Source organism: Oncorhynchus mykiss, chromosome 1 (assembly GCF_057628025.1).
Source record: "Oncorhynchus mykiss isolate SJ-2025 chromosome 1, ASM5762802v1, whole genome shotgun sequence".
NCBI classification, from domain to species: Eukaryota; Metazoa; Chordata; class Actinopteri; order Salmoniformes; family Salmonidae; genus Oncorhynchus; species Oncorhynchus mykiss.
The window spans coordinates 29709178-29721509 of NC_143022.1; the positions used below are offsets into that span (position 1 = coordinate 29709178).

At 40.5% G+C, this 12332-nt stretch overlaps 2 protein-coding genes across 4 annotated transcripts in view; both read left to right on the forward strand.

Annotated features, from left to right (window-relative positions):
* The window catches only part of LOC110520482 (enhancer of mRNA-decapping protein 4), a 41304-nt gene extending 36910 nt beyond the window's left edge, over positions 1–4394 (forward strand). For both annotated transcript variants that reach the window (XM_021597833.3, XM_021597842.3), the window contains exon 29: positions 527–4394. In XM_021597833.3, the coding sequence (XP_021453508.2) occupies positions 527–710 (184 nt within the window). In that variant the 3' untranslated portion in view covers positions 711–4394. The remainder of the gene's footprint in view (positions 1–526) is intronic.
* Positions 4395–4656: 262 nt separating this feature from the next.
* nrn1la (neuritin 1-like a) overlaps positions 4657–12332 on the forward strand; it is a 56544-nt gene continuing 48868 nt past the window's right edge. The window contains exon 1 of one of the 2 annotated variants that reach the window (XM_021597865.3): positions 4657–4911. In XM_021597865.3, the coding sequence (XP_021453540.1) occupies positions 4857–4911 (55 nt within the window). In that variant the 5' untranslated portion in view covers positions 4657–4856. Of the gene's footprint in view, positions 4912–6514; positions 6746–12332 lie in introns of those variants that run through there. The other variant, XM_090222712.1, reaches the window with a different exon arrangement.

Genomic DNA, 12332 nt, shown 5'->3' on the forward strand with positions numbered 1-12332 from the left:
GCTGCTCTTGAATATTTCATATCTTTTATCATGCACATTTCATCGTTATCGCCCCCCCCAAAAAAATTTACTTTGCGTGCAATGGCTTTTAAAGGCATATCAGGTTTAGTAGAGAAGAGACCTGATGGGGGGGGGGGGGGGGGGGGGGTTTAGCTGAAATTATAGAGTAATTGGGCACTTTGAGTGTATGGAGATTAATGGTTCTTAAACCCCAAGATTACCATTGAGTTAACTGTGTTTAGAGGTTTAAATGCATTCGATTGGGTCTACAGATATAAAATTAAAACAATCTGATGGGATTCATTTGGGTTGAGCCATCTGGATTGGATAACGGGACAGTGCTGCTGGGTGATCAGTCACAAGACAGCATTTACTCTGTTTTAATCAAGCCATTCAAATCTTTGCCTTCGGCTGCAAGGAAATAAAGGTGACTTTGTCGGTACACACAAGCCAATAACACTATTGGCTTAAATGGTATTATTTGAGTATTTTGAAAGCCCACGGTAAACTTCTCTGTCTGTATCAGTTACTTGGAGGATGCTGTGATGAACCTGGACCATGGTGATCCGGTGACGAGAGACCACATGAGTACTGTGCTGTCCCAGGTCCGACAGAAACTGTTCCAGTTCCTGCAGCAGGACCCACACAGTCCTCTTAGCAAGAGAGCCCGGCGCCTGGTGATGATGCTTCAGGGCCTGGTCAATCACTAGTTCTGTACTTGGTGCCCATCGATGGAGCCCCTTCTCTTCCTGTTCTACTCCAATACAGTTAGAATAAGGTGCAGTGAGTTTCATTGAGGTACTGAGGGGAGTGGCATTTAGTTAGAGCTGTGAGCATGTTGTGTAATTGCTCTGAACTTCCTGTACCCACGGCTCTCTCTGATGCATTATACATTGCAATTGAATGTATTTTTTGTAATCCTCATTTTTTTAAGTGGTAAAAATGGCAAGAACTGACTGGTTTTTCCCTTTTTGGACTTGTAGATTAAAGGATTTTTCTCAGTTTGAAACCCCGGTTCATCATAAGATCTATGAACCTTGCCATTTTCTTATTTCAGTCCATTTCCCTGTCATAGCAGCAAGCGTTAGAGGGACAAAAACAATCCTAAATGTAGACATTTAAACAGATGGATGGGCCCTTTATGTTCTATTATGTTTTCTGTATGTTCAACCATTCTGTTAAATCCAAAGTTCTGACTTTAGTTCAGAATGGTATTTTGCTTTGAGGGACTTCTACAGTAGGCTTTGAATCTGCACTGTTAGTATTGTAATAAAGCCTTTCTCTGCTCTTTCCTATATATTAGACTGACCATATTACTATGTAAAGAGGACAGGAGTATGCTTATGGAGTCTGAGAAACTGAAATGGCTGTCCTTGTACAGTTTTATAGGGTCATGGGCAACTTTTTTGTTGTTGTTGATGGAACCTCTGTGAAATTCACTCATGCCCCTGAAATCTTTATTTTCTTTTGTGCCCCCTTTTTAAAAAATATATCTCTCAACAGTCCTTAACATTTGTATGACTCATATACTTCCTCAGACTTATTTGAAGTAATTATCATCCATAGTAAATGCTTCTAACATATTGTTACTGATTTATGTCTCGCTTGCTTTTGGATACCCAAGTAATGTGTGTAAACCTGATGTACTTATCCTGGTCTCTAGAGGACATCCCTTTGTGAAAATGTGTGGTTTCTATATACGCTTACAAAGTCTAGTGGAAACGTACAGCAAAACTGGGGGGGTGGGGCCTGGTACAGACCTTTGACACTCCAATGTTGGGTTGCATTATGAACGTCAATTGCGCAATGCCTGCTCTGCCACTGTGGTCAGTTTATTGTAACCATTCAAGTTACACAGATTCAAGTGAATAAGACTTTGTAGGTTTTCCATCTCAAACCCTTTATGTGCTACAAAACCTTTCTATAAAGTGCCTTATTGTACTTCACGCATGGGAATTTGCCATCCACCACCTTTAGTCTGTTGTGCCATTTGTAAACCAACTATTTGCCTGACTAAAAGTTGGTGACTGGGCTTTTTCGTACCTCTCATCAATGTCTTCCTTTGCAAACAAGGGCTCAAATGGCACAGCGAGAGAATCTGTGCGTTAGGTATACAAACATTATTTGACAATAGGGGCTTGCTAGAATAAGTTTTATCTAAATTTGCTTGGGTATGTGATTCCACTTCACTGTATGAGCGATAGGATACATTTAAACCTATTCTAAACTTGTCTAGTGTATACCAAAATGTCAATCTCTGCTATTGATGTCTTGCCATCTAATTGCATGTACAGTTATTATTTATGGTGGTTCTGATGTCATCTGTTTTAAAATTCCTCAAACCTAAAACAGAATATGGTGTCATAGGGCAGTGTGAGCTAAGCTTGGCAGTGTTTCTTGCCATTCCGTACACTGCACATTAGTCCTGAAACAACATGCTTATGTAACTAGGCCAGAATGTTTTAGTTTGACTATAGTGATGGTCACCTTTTGGCAGTTCAATTTATTTATCATGACTTGTTAAAAGGTGATTCCTGACTTGTTTTTCTTTGCTTCAAGTACTGAGTTTCATCAGTGAACACTATACACTGAGCGTACAAAACATTAAGAACACCTTCCTAATACGTTGCACTCCCTCTCCTCAGCCTGAATATGTCGGGGCATGGACTCTACAAGGTGTCGAACGCATTCCACAGGGATGCTGGCCCATGTTGACTCCAATCCTTCCCACAGTTGTCAAGTTGGCTGGATGTCCTTTGGGTGGTGGACCATTGTTGAGCATGAAAAACCCCAGCAGTGTTCCAGTTCTTGACACAAATCGATGTCTGGCAACTACTACCATACCCCTTTCAAAGGCACTTACATCTTTTGTCTTGCCCATTCAACCTCTGAATGGCACATATACACAATCCATTGGGACGGCAGGGTAGCCTAGTGGTTAGAGCGTTGGACTATTCAACCCCTGAGCTGACGAGGTACAAATCTGTCGTTTTGCTCCTGAACAGGCAGTTAACCCACTGTTCCTAGGCCGTCATTTAAAATAAGAATTTGTTCTTAACTGACTTGCCTAGTTAAATAAAGGTATGCAAAATAAAATCTCGCGAATGCTTAAATATTTTAACCTGCCCTTTAGATACACTGATTTGAAGTGGATTTAACAGGTGCCAGCAGTAAGGAATCGTAGCATTCACCTGGTCAGTCTGTTATGGAAAGAGTAGGTGTCCTTAAAGTTTTGTACACTCAGTGTATAGTTGCCAGATCATCTTTAGCTGCTGATTTGATTGATAGACAAAACGCTAGGCATGCCTGCATACTCTGGAGCAGGGATGGGTGATCTGAACAAACGAGGGGCTGCAGATACCTGAGTCCGTGTACCCACATCCATACCCCACACACATTGCAAGCAAAACGTCTTAGTTCCTCTTGACAGCAGATAAACATGTTTTTTTTTCTTTTTAGTTTCATTTCGTGCAATTCTACACATTTCGACATGGGGTGGAGAAGATCTTTGCTATTTTTAAAATGGTATCTCAGTGAGACAACCATATCAATGGGAACCCCTGAAGGTAATTAGAATATTATTTGTTTAGATACTTGGTCACTAAACTAACCTGGCAATCTGAATTATTTTTGTTTGCTGACATGAGCAAATTGACTTACTATCAGTGACGGACAACAGTAAAACTGCTGATGCACAACCACATTTCGAAACTGCACCTTTAGTCTACTATTCTAACATGCAACAGTAAATTGAGACCCCAACTGAGTTCTTTTTTTTTGGGGGGGGGCCTTCGAAGGGGAGGACTGCGGGCCGACAGTTGCCAATCCCTGCTCTGGAGGGATCATGCATTAAAAAGGCAAACCACTGTCTTCAAGGTTATAAGCCATCTGTTTTACAAAGCCATAACGCAGACATGAATCTCGTTTATATTTTTCTGCAGAAGGTTGAGAGTTAGAGGACGAATCTGTCCATGGTCAGGTAGGTGGACTATCCATCCTTTATTGTACTGAATGTTACATATCTGGATTTCTGGAAACGGAGCCTTTTTCACTGAGTGCTCGATTAACTTAAACAAATGTTCATTTGGAATAGCAATTGTGACCTGAAGTGTAAAAGCCGGATGGTTTCCATGCTCTTAGGTAGTTTTACTTTTATGTTTCATATTGATCAGGGTTAAGCCGCAAGAATCACAGACCTGTATTTTGATAGGAAGCTTGCACATAAACGCTATACAGTGTATAAAAAAAATCCTAGTTTACAAGGAATATTATCCTGTATTATCCGGACCAATGTAGATCGTTTTGTTATTTCCATCGTGTTTTGTTCCCTGTGCTTGGATTGTGTTGTATATTTTACCCTCGACATTTTGGAATAAAAAAATTAATTACTTCAATGGATTTCAGTGTTTTTTTTATTTCACGTCTCCTATTTGACACCACAGTGAAGTTTGTACATTTTGTCAAGATAATAAATAGCCCGCGTTTGAATCAGTTGCGTAAACTCGTACGAAAAACAAAGATGGTAAGTTTTTGACATACGAATGTTTGTTTTCATGAGGACAAGCATGGGTTTATTGGAGTTTTGAGAGTAAAATTACACTTATGCAGTATATACCGATATCCATCTACTGATACATAGAGATGAGATTGAGTGCCCTGGTCACACAAATGCGCCCTCCCTCACGCGCACTAGATGCACATAGGAGTGAGTAGGCGCTCTTCTCTTGCGCAAGATGCGAGATACTGTATCACCTATGTAGTACTACCGTTGCAGGTAGCAAAGTAGCTTTGCTCAGCAAACGGATTGTAACATTTGGACGTGGTCTTTTTTTCCGGAGTTGAGCTGCCTGAGCAGAATGGTATCGCTCGTGAATTACGCGTGTCTTTTCTTGCCTGTTGCTCTCCATCTGAGTAAGTGTTTACTTTTAGAAATGTACATTTTCCGTATAAATAAGTGTTTAATTTGTTAGTACTATGTTGGGGGTTCACAAGTGGCGTTTATCAAACGCGTCTCGTAATTATGGGGGAACGAGTCGTGCGAAAGTGGACACCGGAAAAGGTTCCAATTCCAAATTTGCTCGGTGCCGAGGGACGAAATAATTGAGTTAGAATATATTAAATGTTTGAATGGAAAATTAATTTTCTGACGTGGGGAAAATAGATTACAGATTAAAATAAATTACATGATTGTAAAGATATGTGGCAACTGACTTTAATTTCAAGTAAACAATTGTTTTGTTTTTTACTCTCACTTGTCCATATCAGGGTAACTAGCCCCCTAAGAACAATGTCCAGTTTCTGACACTAAAAATGCAACGTTTAGTCAGAATGTGGTATGAGGATGATAGTCATGCTAAGGCAAACAAACTATGGGGGATGGGGCAGTTACCCCGGGAGGCTAGTTACCCTATAGTGTACTCTATGGTCATCTATTCTAATACATTTGAATTCACATGCACTTTGTTATTGGGTACCGGGTAGCCTAGCCTACTACACTAGATCGTCACGCGCAGTCGAAGCGTCAGTGTGTGTGGTGTGAGAATGAATGCAACATTCTAGATGAACAAAGTGCTTTGTCTAGTTCTCATAATAGCCTATGCATTATATTGGCTTATCTGTATTCTGTAATAGTTGTATGCTTTATCAGGACAATTGAAACAGCCACCTTGATTCCCTCTTCTAAGGGGGGTGCTGATGTAATAGCCTACTATTCATTGGGGAATATATATAATAGGGAAAACATGCCTATGGAAATAAATCATGAATGAATCTCATCTGCTTTACCCTGGTAGACTCTCCAGAGAGTAGCCCAGTATCTCATCTAAACATCTGAGCCTCCGGATGCGCACAAGCATTAGATACTCCTTTCTGTCAGTGCGGATCAGAGCAATCCCTCAACTCTAACTGTTATTTTCGCATCAAAATTATGTGTAAAAAGAAAAATGCAATTTAATTTATGCACATACACCACAAGCTTTGGAAGCAGCATCCCATACCAATATGTTTATTTCTCACTCTCTTTTTCTCATCACTTCTATCTCTCTCTCTCTCTCTACCCCCCCCTCCCCCCTCTCCAGAAGTTATGCCTCTGTGGTTTGAAAGTGTTCTAAAGGTAGTTCACTGCAGTACACAGGCACATGGAGCAGACATTAATTCCTCATTAAATCAGGTTCAGGCTCTCCAGGAGAATTGCATCCACTTTATCCCACAATTTCACAATTAAGTGAGGCAGTATAAAGCGCCTCTCCTGAATCCTTTGTTTGCAAATTAAGCTTCTGGTTTGGTTGCTGTAGAGTTTACACTTTAAGGAGCATACAGGGAGGCATGGGGAGGAATTTAATTTCTCCACCTGAATTTCTCCACCATATGATTCATCAGACAACGTCCCTCTGAGCTCTCCACACACATCTTCACATCAGCCCTGCCCCAATAATTAAATAATTACCCTCACCCACTCCCCACATCCTCTCTCCAGCAGGAACTTAGCATGGTGTGGAGTCCCTAAACAAACACTGTGAAATGAAACGGTAGCTGAGCGTGACACACCTCGACTCTTCACCCTTAGTCCAGGCTGAGAATGAATATTTCTGGATAGATCGACATACTTCTGTTCTGAGTTACAGGAACTTGTGTCCTCTAGCACTGCTGAGTTGTGTGTGATTCAGTGGTGTCAGTTTGTGTGTGGTTGTGTTCCTAAAGGGCTATTGAGGAAGAACATAACTTCATTGGACCCCATCACCCCAAGGTCAGTGCAGCTTAGACAGCAGATTCTATGGTTGCCCACTTGGGATGGGGGGGGGGGGGGGGGGTAAAAATACTTGAAAGTACTACTTAAGTAGTTTTTTGGGGTATCTGTACTTTAATATTTATATGTCTGACTACTTTTACTTCACTACATTCCTAATGATTTTTAAAAAACGTTTTACTCCATGCATTTTCCCTGACACCCAGAAGTACTTGTTACATTTTGAATGCTTAGCAGGACAGGAATATGGTCCAATTCATGCACGTATCAAGAGAAATGCCTAGTCATCCCTACTGCCTCTGATCTGGCGAACTCACTAAACACACATGCTTTGTTTGTAAATTATGTCGTCTGAGTGTTGGAGTTTGCCCCTGGCTATCCGTAAACTAAAAAATATATATTTTAAAAAATGCTGCCGCCTGGTTTGCTTTATATAAGGAATTTGAAATGATTTATACTTTTACATGTTGATACTTAAGTATATTTTTAGCAATTACATTTACTTTTGATACTTAAGTATATTTAAAACCAAATACTTTTACTCAAGTAGTATTTTACTGGATTTCTTTTACTTGAGTCATTTTATATTAAGGTGTCTTTATCTTTACTCAAGTATGAAAATTGGGTACTTTTTCTACCGCTGGTCTAGGATCAATGCAAGACACGTTGTTCCCGGTGACTGTACCCTGCAATGGCACCTTGAGACATAGCTCCCACGGGAATTCCAGGAATATGACAAATCGCTCTCAGTGATGTATGGAATATGTTAAATATTTGCAACAGATCATGAGGCATAGTGATAATCATTCCCAGCAAAGCAAGCCTATTAATATCATCTTTACTATGCATGTACACTAACTTGCACTTCATGAACTGTAACTAAGTCATAAGGAGTACTGTAAGTAAGAACTGGCAGTGGTAAACGTTGGTCGTTCGATCAGAACATTAATGTTCAGTGACGTGTATTCATGAAGCCAGGCTTCCCCAAAAATATTGACTAAGAAAAAAAGAAAAACACACTATTTTATCTTTCTTCTCTGTGTTTCATAATTGTCCTTCAATTCGCAAGGCTGAATGTATCTCACCGGAGAAAGCGTTCGAGCAGGCGAAACAGTGCCCCTCGGTATATGTAGGCCATCTTTCAGATGCTGTCTGGTCCAAAAGAGTATGACATTGTTGCCGCCGGTGAGCATTTGGCCTCCCTTGATAAAAAAGTTTAAAATTATAGCCAATTAGCGTTGCGCTAAACTGAGTGATGTCAACTGCGAATGGTCCTGGCACACCCCCAAAAAGTATGAAGGGAAGTCAGTTTGGATTTGGCGTCACTCTTCAAATCGCATTGAGAATATACGTCATTGACAGAAACAACTTGAATTGTGTTGTTGTCCTCCAGTGGCGCTTTATTAAATTATCCATGGATGGAGATAGGGATTTGGCCTTGTGGTTTACTTAATTCTCCCTACTGGCCAATGATTATAACAGTGATTCTGATCCAACCATTAATTCATACATTGTGCCGCCCCTGGCCGGAGAGGGGGGAAGTTCAATATGTAGCTAGCCGTAGAAGACTAATGTTAACTAACGTTGCCCATGAAAGGAAGTTAGGCGAGCGAGCAAGCATTTTAACCAGGTAGCCTAGGACAACAAAAAATCAAAGCATGTACTGAATGACAGAGTGACAGACCGTTTAATCAACATGAAGGATGGCATTGGCGTTCCTCTAGAAGTACTGTAGGGTGAGTCAACATGTTTTTCCTACTTGCACGAACGTGCACACACACACACACACACACACACACACACAGAAATCAGAACCATGGACAGCCACGTAATATTTAGCTTACATTGGACTAAATTGTTTTTGGTATCTTTTAGTTGTCACTGTATTAGACTAAGCATAGGTGATTTGATGATGTTGAAATGGTGCTGGAGTAGTGGAGGCAATTTTCTTTGCGACTTGCGGTAACTCTCCGTGGTTCTAAATCAATAGTAGTTTAGTGGTCTGAAAATTCGGAAACATTAACTTGCTTGACCATGCTGTAGGTCATGTAACTGTTTGCAATATGCTTTGTCGACTTCACTGGACAGAAGTTGCTCTCCGGTTTTGTGATGAAACAAAGGTGTGGTTGAATTTATTCTGCCACTATGTCTTATTGTCTCGACCTTTAGGCCTATATATCACGGTCGCAAGGCATATGAGCTAACAGGTTATAGAGCAAACAACGCAATTATCACAACATATAAGTTGTAATAGGCTTTTTTTCTGGCTTCAGCAGTGATTTTACCCACGCACTGCTACTATGAGTGTTCTCATTCATCTTGTCTGTTGTAGGGGGGAAATGAGTAAGAGCGGAGGTAACACTGCCCTGCAGTGAGAGGATCGTTGTGTCCTTTTGGTGTGACGTGTTTGCCTGCTGTGGGGCTTATAGTAGAAACTCACAGTGAGGCATATTGATTGGAAATTCTCAGTTCTCTTTGAGTGAAATGAAAAGAGAATCAAAGAAAAAATTAAATCAAAACCCTGATTTGCTCTCTTGCTTCAAAGATGTGAAGGAGAGAAAAATATGAATATAGCTGTGAACTTCAGTAGATCACACCTAGCTCCTTTGCGACTGTAACACCAGTGTTACATTAGTGTATACACCTTTATGTAAAACTAGGGATATTGTGTTTCCATAGCTAGGACTGACAGTGAGGACTGTGGAACGCAGAATTCATAACCTCTGCATAAACAGTTGCTTTGTGAGAAGGTCTTAAAGTTCCCAGTTAGTCATTGTTATGTAAATTAAATCTAAAAGTACCAGTGGCCTGGCATTGGCCCCAAGTGAGAGCAGGTCTGCCGGAGCCATGGCCCAGTGAGACACGAATACCGGCCCGCGTAGATGTAAACAGAAAAGTCTGAGCCTTTTGGGTAAAACACAGATAAATCCTGTATGGAAATGCACCAACTACTGAGTACTCACTACTCACTCACCTGATCTAACCTTGTGTACCATAAGGCTCAGCAAAGGTCAGAGAGAGTGTTTTTTGGGGACACTAGGGTTGGACAGTGATGTAAAGTCTCCCTGTTCCCATCTGTTGATGAGTGGCTGTAAGCATGGAGCCTCAGCTCCCTGGAAGCCTGTGCTAACCATGATAAGTTACAGCTGGAAACGCAGGTGTTCTATCTAGTCAATAAAAACAAATTAACTCCCAGAGTGGGTCAGTGCGCGTGTGTCCACTACAATGAGCCTCTCACTTACTCACCATCAGAGGGGATGATGGGGAGAGGGATCAATGTGCACAGAAAGCTAATTTATGAGAAAGAGAGAGACTTACCATAGTGTCAGAGTTTTCTGTCACTATCTCACCCAGCGCTTTTCTGTGTGTCAGAACTTCCATTCTGTCAACATGTGCTTAACTACTTCCAGGAAGTCAATTCATTTCCACTCTGTGCATGAAGGACTCGATCCAGCCCGACCTGTCTGTCATAGAGCACTAGACATGCTAGCGCATTGGGGTGAAGTTCAATAAATGCATAATAGATCTGAGTGTTCTCTCACTCACTTTTTTATTGCTTTACATAACAGTCGCTAAGTAAACTGTTTATCAACATTCATCTTTAATTCAAGCTCTATTGGGAATTCTCTTAATAAGCTTTAAGTTAAATAATGTAAAGCTAACGGATGGCTGGCTAACTCCTTGTTGGCTCAACTCATTACTCTTATTCAGAGAGAATCTCTCTGGCCCCTTCATTTTCATGTATTTTGATCCCATTGTGTCAGTTTCAATAATATGGGAAACAGGGAATGCTGACAGTGTACTCACTGAGGATGTGTAACTGTCTGTAGCCATGCTGATCAAAGCTATATGCCTGCAGCCTTTGCTTCATGGGTGTTTTCTTTCTGTGTATCAATCCAGTCATGTTCTTGTTTCCCCTCAGTGTTTCCAAAATTATTATAGGTAATCCTTTACTGTGTAGTAAGTAACGATGTAATTACACTAGTAATAACACTCTATTAACATGCTGTTACAGTACTTTAGTGATTGCATTTGAATTGCAAAACAATGGAGTTGAGAGTGGATTTGTAATTACAAAAGTAGAATAGGAACTGTTATTATGCATAGGTATAAGAGCAACTTACAATGCTGTGAAAAAGTATTTGCCCCCTTATTTTTGATAGTGAATGTTATCGGATCTTCAACCAAAACCTAATATTAGATAAAGGGAACATGAGTGAACAAATAACACAACTATTACATACTTTTAAAAATGTATTTCATAAACAAAGTTATGCAACACCCAATGCCCCATGTGAAAAAGTAATTGCCCTCTTACACTCAATAACTGTTTGTGCCACATTTAGTTGCAATGACCCCAACTAATCGATTCCTGTAGTTGTTGATCAGTCTCTCACGTCGCTGTGGAGGAATTTTGACCAACTCTTCCATGCAGAAATGCTTTAACTCAGCGACATTTGTGGGTTTTCAAGCATGATTTGATCGTTTCAAGTCCTGCCACAACATCTCAATTGGGATTAGGTCTGGACTTAGACAATGCCATTCCAAAATTCAAATTTGTTGCTTTTTAGCCATTTTCATGTAGATCTCATTGTGTGTTTTGGATCATTGTCTTGCTGCATGACCCAGCTGCACTTCAGCTTCAGCTCACAGACGGATGGCCTGACATTCTCCTTTTGAATTATTTGATACAGTGCAGAATTCATGGTTCCTTCTGTTAAGGCAAGTCGCCAAGTGCTGAGGCAGCAAAGGATCCCCAAACCATCACACTACCACCACCATGCTTGACCATTAGTATGAGGTTCTTACTGTGTAATGCAATGTTTGGTGAATGGGCAAGACACAAGATTTAAGTGCCTTTGAACACGGTATGGAAGTTGGTGCCAGGCGTACTAGATTGGGTCAAGAATTGCAACGCTGATGGGTTTTTCACGCTCAACAGTTTCCTGTGTGTACCAAGAATGGTCCACCACCCAAAGGACATCCAGCCAACTTGACACAACTGTGTGAAGCATTGGAGTCAACGTAGGTCAGCATCCCTGTAGAACACCTTGTCGAATCCATGTCCCAACAAATTGAGACTGTTCTGAGGGCAAAAGTGGGGGGGAAACTCAATATTAGGAAAGTGTTCCAAATGTTTGGTATACTCAGTGTATATTTGGAGAAGGACATTTGTATCATCTGCAGTTGGACTTTTGCTACAATCAAGTAAAAATATAAAATGTAGCCAATCATTTTTTGATTTTAAAGAACGGACCGAAAACACAAAATTAGCATGATCTTTCAGAGAGACTTAAAAATATTGGGGTTTTCTTGTTTCGTAAGGTTGCTTCCCAAGGGCTGCGCGTGCGACAGAGTCCTGAATGTTTTAAGCAGTTTTAAGATTTCTCCATCTCTTTTTATGTTAGTCAATGGTGGGATTCCTGGTTATATCTCAGCATGATGTTATTAAACAATGAAATGCATTTGGTTGATGAAATGTATTTAATATAAATAATGGCCTGTCAGTAGATCTTAGGTTAACGTATAAAGCAGTTACATGGGGTTGAAATTGATAATATAATAGATTCAATCTAATTATACCACT